Source organism: Apis dorsata, unplaced genomic scaffold, assembly GCF_000469605.1.
Source record: "Apis dorsata unplaced genomic scaffold, Apis dorsata 1.3 scaffold_27, whole genome shotgun sequence".
NCBI lineage: Eukaryota > Metazoa > Arthropoda > Insecta > Hymenoptera > Apidae > Apis > Apis dorsata.
Genome location: NW_006263329.1, coordinates 185,690 through 194,604, shown reverse-complemented (window position 1 = coordinate 194,604; position 8,915 = coordinate 185,690). Strand labels below are relative to the sequence as shown.

The 8,915-nt window shown below is 33.9% G+C and overlaps 1 protein-coding gene across 1 annotated transcript in view; it reads left to right on the top strand.

The window, feature by feature from the left end:
* The window catches only part of LOC102676127, a 413,064-nt gene that overhangs the window by 390,790 nt on the left and 13,359 nt on the right, over positions 1-8,915 (top strand). The window contains exon 21 of the mRNA XM_031510593.1: positions 8,465-8,912. Coding sequence (XP_031366453.1) covers positions 8,465-8,912 — 448 coding nt within the window. The remainder of the gene's footprint in view (positions 1-8,464; positions 8,913-8,915) is intronic.

The following is an 8,915-nucleotide window of genomic DNA, read 5'->3' as shown; positions in this document are numbered from 1 at the left end:
GCGGATAGAGGATGGGATAAACCCGTTTTTTTTTTTTTTTTTACAAATCATCCGTAAGATTTATCAGCGATGCGAGAAACCTTTTTCCTTTTCTAGCTATTTATTTTTCAATGAAAAACCAATTTTTTTTTTACAGTTGAAGAATTATTTTTTTATATTTATTTTCGTAAAATCTCAAAGATAGCCATTATTTTAAATCCAATTTAATTTTCACCTGTTAAAGAACTTTTTTAATTTTTCGTGCCACTTTCAAAATTTTTCTAAATTTCTTGAGATTTCTCAAGATGTTGAAAATTAAATGAAAAATTTAAAATCTCCCTCTCTTTTTCTTTCTTTTTTCTTCAATCGAAGTTAGAAGAAAATTTCAACTATTTTTTTAAGCTCCTTCTCTCGGAAAAGAAATTATCAAACTCTCTTCTTATTTTATCCTTCTCGCTAAAGCTCGCGCACTTAAAATATCATAAATGAATCAAAGAGAAAGAAAGGAATTCGAATCAAACTTGTAACAGGAAAAGATAATGGGTAAATGTTTTCATTTTAATAAAAATCGAGAATAAAAATCTGAATTCTGGAACAATTCTCTTAAGATAAAGCTTCCTCGCGTGGGAAGGTTTCAAAAGAATTTATTCATTCGTTGTGTTAAATTGGTGATCCTATTATAAAGATGTTAACGATCTCTTGAACAAAAAAATTGATATATATTTCGTCGTAGCATTATATTCTTGTAATTACTGCTATTTCACTTTTTCTTTTCTTTATTTTTCCGTTTATTCATTTAATTGTAATTCATTTAAAGTACATAGATAAATAATCGTTATTAACGATATATAAAATTATTTTTAAAGTGAACTGAAATTGAAATATTTAATCATTTGATATAATCATTATATAATCATTATATATCTTATCAAAGTTCAAATTAATATTCAATGATTCTAAAAGTCGGATTTTGTAATTGCAATGGAGTTATGACGGATCATAATTTTCCTTAAAGGTTAAGATAAACTCAAAAAAAATAAACCAAGAATATTTGATCGATGAAGAAAAAAAGAATGAAAGATTACCTATAATATATACATTACTAATTTTTATATTTTCGTTTCCAATTATAATAATCCTTCCATACACGAATACCAGAATAATTCCAGAGAAACATAATTCCACGTCGCGTTAAAATACTCCCACTCGACCGCTAAGTGGCATGAAAATCGGAAAATCAACAAAACGAGTTGCACCCTCCCCTCTGCGGTCTTCGTTTATAATTACCATCGTTGACAAACATTCTCCAAAACATTTCACACGCGCAATGCGGGTGTAATAGAATAATCGGGGACGGGCTACGTTAATCTCCAAAGCGTAAATAACATCGTATAGAACGATGTTATGCTTGAATTTATTGTCGGCGATCCACCGATTTTAATTGGCTGACTTGTTTACGTTTCGCCTTGGACTAATAGGGGATGAATTAAAAGAAAAAAGAAAGTGCTACTAGTCTTAATTATTAAAGATTTAATGTGAAACAAGGGATAGTAAATCCTTTGGTTCATTAAGAAATAATTCTACCCCTTCCTTCTTCCTTCTTTTTCCCTCTTATGTATATCCTCCCTTCTCGATCCTTCTCGTTTTATTCTGATCTCGTCAACAATGCAATACATACAATTCTTCATCCTAATGCGGAAAATCCATTAAAGTTAAAAATTATTTCACGGTGGAGGGGGAAGAAAAAGCAAACAAACGGGAAAGGGTTTGGCTACGATAGTCGAGAACTACGTAAACAGTGTGATTTATTGTGTTATTCGGTGAACAATGATTTCTCTTTTGATTCTTTTTTTTTTTATTAGATGTTGTAAATGAAAATTTTGGTGAGTGGGACAGAGAGATATAAGAAAGATACGTTTCATATATTTTACATTAAAAGAACATTAAAGAATATAAATAGTTAAATGAGATTCTATTGAGATTGTTTATTTGTATTAATACTTGCTTCTCCATTATTTTCTGGCGGTATTTGCCATTATGATAATAATTTTATGTTACGTAAATTTCTGTTTGAATGTAAATGATAATATAATAGTAAGTGATGTTTATTCGTATATTCAACGAGCACAAAATTAAAAAAAGGAAATTATACAATTTTTCCGGTCAATTTTTTATCGGATAAAATGGCTTGTAATATGGATAAAAATAATTTAATTATTATCATCGAATCTTTAGACTCACGACGAAGCTAAAAATCATCCCTTATCGTAATACCTATGATTTACATTTCAACTTCAATTTTCGAATCGAAAAGTGATGAAATATAAAACGTTAATCGATAATACTCGATATAATTCGCATGAAAATGCTATACAATTTTTCCTCGGCACAAAAAAATCAACGATATCACGTATAACGAAACAGTTGTCCACAAACTGTGCGAACAGATAAACAAGAAACCTGGAAACGTCAAAAAATATCCAACCATCCGAAAAATTCATCCTATTTCGCCCGAGAAAAACCGTATACGATCACATACGCTCGTTAAAACAAAAATCAACAAAATTATTCACGAATGAAACCTCATAAAAAAACGAAGGAAGGGGGGGGAGGGATAAACCTTTCAACCTAATAATTCGGCGAAAAGTATTGCTCTCTTTCTCTCTCTCTCTCTCTCTCTCTTCCCCCCCATTGGAATTGCAAAGCAGCTTCGAGCTAAAAAAAGCTCGTCGTTCGACGAGCGTTCATCGCAGTTTTCGCCTGTGTTTTGCCAGGGGAAACGTTTAACTGAAAACTGGCAACGCGCTTCGTCGTCCACTTTCGACATCAAAGAGTGGATAACAATGAATAAAAGTTCCCTTTCCGCCCCCCGATAGGGGTGGAGAACGCCCCTAATTTCGGAAATGGAAACGAGCGAAACTTCTGGGGCCGTGATCACGTCAAGGAAGCGTTATTGTTCCGATTGAGGGTGAAACTAGCGGGGAGGGAGGCGAGGGAAAAATGTCAGAAGAGAAAATAATTAGCCCGCGAAGCGAAGTTTTCATCAACGAAACCGGACACACACAGGTATCAACGATCGTCTGAACGAGTTGCTCGAGCACCACGAGTTGTTGATCTTCGTCCTCGAGAATTTTCTATTGGAATTTGATTATCTCGCTGGACCCTTCTCACCTTTGAATTATATTTCTTCGTTTTTCAAGAAGGAAATTTGAGAAAAGTATAAGCTAAATCTTGGGAGGTGAAGAATTAATTTTAGAATAGTTTGAAGCTTAATTCTTTAAATTTTCTTCTTAAAGTTTGAGATGTGGTTTTTTTTTTTTTTTCTACAAAAATTATTTCAAAAAGAAATGAAAGTTATGGTTATTATAAAATCCAATTAAACTTCTTTTTTATTTAACAATTTTTACAAGGAAAACGTAAATAAATTATAAGTGGATAAAGATTAGAAAAACTTATCTTAAAAAATGTATTGCAGATAATTCGTATAACTTCCTAATATTCCACCGTCAAATCATTCGTGTACAAACGAGGGACCATTCGCGATTCCACTAAATCCTCTAAAATTTCCGTGCGTGCGTACGCAACTTGTGGGTGAGGTTAACGAATGATGACAACGGGTGGGCATTATCATCCATCTTGACACTTTGAGCCAGCCAGCCAGGAGGATCAATTTCCTAGAGACGCTAAATAATCAGCGAGTCGATAAATGTTGGCCAATTTGCATCTCACGTTACCGAGCCGGCCCTCCTGTGATTACGCCATGGAATTGCCACGATGGCTGATTAAAGATGCAACGCGGCATCGAGCGCCCTTCAAAGCCCTTTCGACGGCCGCTACGATGCTTCAACCCCCCTCCTATTCCGCCCTTTCTCGTGGGTCGTCCATCCATTTCAATAATTGCGTGCCTTACCTGATCGACCAACTATAACCTCCTCCTCTTTCTCCTCTTCCTCCTCCCTCTGTAACCTGTTGTTGCATTGCGCCTCTTTTACCCACGTTTGATCTTTTGCAAGCGGATCGATTGTTGTTTGTTGTCGCAACCAATCCTTCCCAATTAACAAACCGATACGTGTCGACGATTAACGTTGCTCGATAATTGAGTGCATTGGGAAGGTATTAGACTGCGGTGGTGAATGTTCGACTCAACTGGGATGGAAGGGAGTTAATTGCGGCTCCTTTGGAATAAGCGGTTACAAAGTTGCGAGGAAGAGTTTTTGAGGAGAAGATAGAGTGGGAATCGATGTTGCGAGGTATTTTATGGGGGAGGTAGTTTGGAATTTGTTGGAATTGGAGTCTAGTTTCGTTGGAAACTAATGAAAAAAATGAAGGGATAAAAGGAGAAATTGATCTCTTGAGATTTGTATTGAAAATTAATTCAATTAATTAAAGATATTTCAATTATACTGTAAATATATTGTAAATATTCGTATATTTTTTTTTGAATATTTTTGATTAAAAATTCGGTATAAAAATGAAATTTCACGATCGATTGTGATTAATTATTGTTATGAATATTGGAGGAGTTTAATTGAGCAAAGATATCGTTTTGGAATTTTTTTTTTTAATTAAAAATTAAATTGGCACGAGTATGGGGCATCATCGCGCCGTAATCATTTTATAACATGCTTCTTTTCAATTTTTACGAGTAATGCGGCCAGTAATCTCGCTGGAACAATGCGCCTTAATTTACTCTTTAAATTAACCCACTAACATAAAAAACATAAACCGCTCTTTGTTCTTTTGAGGATACCGATGGAAGGAGTTGAGTGGATTAAATGCTGCACGACAAACGAGATTGTTAATATACATAATTGCATTTACCATGCCATTTAACTTCAGCATGTCAATTTAACAAAAGAAAAATTCGAATACCGGGCCAGGTTAAATTACTTTTTTAATTTTCTTACGTTTAATTACGAGTAAATTATATAAAATATCTTCATTGTATTCGTAATTAGAAAAGGATTGCAATTTAAGATCGCAAGATAATTTTCATTGTTTTACAAGATTTACTTGTTTCATCCCTATTTTGTAGAGAGAGGAGCACGATTTGCCCTACTTTCAACACTTTTTAAGACTTTCACGTCGTTATAAAATTAATCAAATTAAATCATAAAGTTAAAATTGAGTTGCATACTATGCAAAGTTTACGTCTACAAAGTTTTTCAACGTCGAAGTATTCGTTTTGGACGAACGTGACATAAACTTTAATATTTTTTTATATAAAACAAACATCGTTACATATATATATATAAAACTATCTCAGAAAAACTTCTTAGTAGTAAAAAATATTCCCAAACGTACGATATTAAAAATAATTTCCCAACCACAATAATTCTTTAATTTCAAATGAATTAATCCTTCGCAAAATGTATCTCCAATTATTACTATTATTATACTACCATATTAATTAATTCCACCATAAAATGGAAGCAGAACACGTTTCACCAGCAGCGACTATAAAAGATCAATCCAAAAAAATAAATAAATAAAATGCAATCTATTTAACGCTTTTTAATTTATTCAACTGGAGCCAATCGCCACGGTTAACAAAACATTCCAAGCTAAAAAAGTGTCGCGGAAACTTTTCGCGCCGATGAGAATCAACCGCCTAAAACCGTGAAATTCGTTCGGGGATGGCGAGACCCCCGATGGTGGCGTCGATAAAGCAACGGCCTCTCTCTCTCTCTCTCTATGTAGCAGAAGCGTGTGAAGGGTTAATGAATGGATATTCAGGCGAATCCGTGCAAACCACGAGCCCGTCACGCCGACGTCCGTTGGTAAACGGGAAACGAGTCGTGGCCGTCATAAATCGTCATCGACGCGGCGGATTGATCGATATTGCGCATCGAGGCCGTGTCAAAATTACACAGAGAGATAACATATTAATTCTCCGATCACCGTCCAACACCCACTGTTCCAACAAATTTACTCGCGAATCTTTTCACGTGATTCCCTCTCTCTTGTGTAATAATGTCTATCATTTTCTTCGATCACAGCCGATTTATCGAAAAAAGCTATTATTATTAATTTTTTGAATCTTGATTTGATTGTTTTTCTTTTATTGCATCTTATTATCAATCTTACAACGAATGTTGTAAAGGTTTTAATTCACGATTACAATATATATTGTAATTAAAAAATTATCAGGAGAGTGGAAGTTTTTTTTTTCTTGTGAATTATCTGGTACTTTTATATATTGATCGATTTTTTTTTCTTTTTTTTTTTTTTTTTTTGATTCTCTATGGATTGTTACGATTGTGATTAATTATTCAACATTGGCATTGGAATCAACGTAACGTAAGGTAAGTGGAATTATCGAAAACAGAGTGGAGCAGCTTTAGAGCAGCTTTTTTCCTTTTTTTTTTTTTTTTTTTTTTTTTTTTGATTCTCTATGGATTGTTACGATTGTGATTAATTATTCAACATTGGCATTGGAATCAACGTAACGTAAGGTAAGTGGAATTATCGAAAACAGAGTGGAGCAGCTTTAGAGCAGCTTTTTTCCTTTTTTTTTTTTTTTTTTTTTTTTTTTTGATTCTCTATGGATTGTTACGATTGTGATTAATTATTCAACATTGGCATTGGAATCAACGTAACGTAAGGTAAGTGGAATTATCGAAAACAGAGTGGAGCAGCTTTAGAGCAGCTTTTTTCCTTTTTTTTTTTTTTTTTTTTTTTTTTTTTTCTCTCGCTTTTTATTCGCTCGTTGATCTTGGAAGAGCCTGGAACCGACTGACAATTTTTGCCCGCTCAGATTGAAATGAAGCAAACGCGACAATAGCCCTCTCGATGACCGGATCTCATTCTGCAGCCAGTTTGCCCGTTTCGCCTGTTTGCTTGCACGGCGCTAGTTGACATTTCGAGCGACAATAGCTCGGCCAATGGTTGGTGAACGAATTTTTTGGACAAAAAACGGTCTCTGTTACGAATGAGTATCTGTATCTCCGGTTCAATGACGATAGTGGATAAACGAATGAATAGTGAGATTATAGTTTGGTATAATTTATATTCTTGTCATTCTTTTGGAAAGAATAGTTTGTAGTATTTTTGATGTATTTTCTGTTGATTGGATTGTATGTTAATTGGATTAGAGATTGTATTTTTAAAGAGATGATAAAGTTAAATGAGATGAAGGAAAATATATTCTATTATTTCAACTCTATGAATTCTTTAAAATCTTATAACAATTCTATAATTTTTGCAATAATTTTAGAAGATTTTTAAAGTTATTGTAGTTTAAAAGAAATGTTATCTCATGTCACTCCATTTTGTTTTAAATATGCTTTACCATCTCTTTGAAAATTTGAATAAAAATTTTCATTTTTCAATAATGAAATATATCAAATATACATTCAAAATTCTCAGAATTCTTATCTTGTTCTCATATTTTTACATTAAAATAATTTTAATAATTTGATTCGTTGAAACGAATTTTATATCGAGAAGAAATAAGATATTCTTCATTTCAAAAAATATACGTCCATATTTCTTTTTTTTCGAGGCAATGAACTGGCTGCAATTTGACGATTTTTAGGAAACCCAAAGGTTGTTCAGTGCGTGTATCGAAAATTATTTCCTAGAGATATGTACAGAAACATTGTGCACGTTTAAAATAGGAATAATTCATTCGAGGAAGATTTATTTCAATGGATGATAGCATAAATTTCTCGCCTATTTTCCACGAACTTTCGATCGTGTTTGGTGTTATTCGAAATTAAATACGGAAATTTCCTGAAACAATGGAAAATAGATTAATAATAGCTGCTTTGTATTAACAGTTTATCTTATTTTCACCGATATTTCCTTTCTGGCTTTCGTTAAATGCGAAACAAATGAAGAATTTTTAACGTTTTAACGATATTTTCGATATTTGATTTTACATCTGAAATTCGAGATCATAATATTTGAAATAAAACATGGATAAACGCCACGATAAAATCGTTTGATTCATCAAATCGTTGATATTTTCAATTTTATTACAATTTTATTTCTAGTAAAATCTCATTGATTAAAAATTGTTTCTCATTTTTCTCAGCACTGAACCGTCCGAAGGGTTTCAATTCTTTTCACTCCAATTATATTAAAATGATTATCTCAAATTAATATATAATTATATATAATATATATTTAATATACAGAATCACATAAACTTATTTACTCCATAGCATCGATTCTTTTTTTAATGACAATACTTTCTTTGATTTCTACGCAAAACTACCCATCGATCGATAAGTGTAAAGCACAAGTGTAATACAAACACAAATTACCAATCAAAAAGAAACAAAAGAAAATAATCTTCCCTCGACTACTAAATTCGAAATTCATAAACATCCACATGCAAACATTACACAAAAAACATATTTTCTCGAATATAAATCTCATAAACATCCGAAAGAAAAAATTCTATTTCTAAACGAATTAACTAGATTGGAGTGGAAAGAGGGATGGAGCATAAGTAGCGGCCGGTTGTCTTTTGTTTTAGTTGGTTTCCCCTATGTTTGCCCGAGTTTCGGCTTTGCATGGCACGTTGCACCACCACCACCACCATCATCATCATCATCATCACCGCTCTGTGCCGAGCTCGCCGTGCCCCTCGCGGCCTCCCAGCAGAACGGTGTCGCTCTGCGACGCCAGTTCCGGTTACGAGTCGACAAGGAGCCATCTAGGCCCCCACTATAGCGACTACAACGTGCCCAGGAACAATTCGCCCGTGTTGAGGTACAACAGCTTGAAGCCACGGCGAAGGAAGAACAAGCGTTCCCAATTCTACTCGCTCAGATTGTGCCGCGGTGGCGAGAACTCGCAGATTCACAGGAAGTATCAGCTTTACGCTATACCGATATACAAGTGCCCGCACAAGGCAAGCGGAAGCGCGAGCACGATAACGTCGATCGTCAGATCATCGGATACACCCTCGACTTTGTCGACAAGTC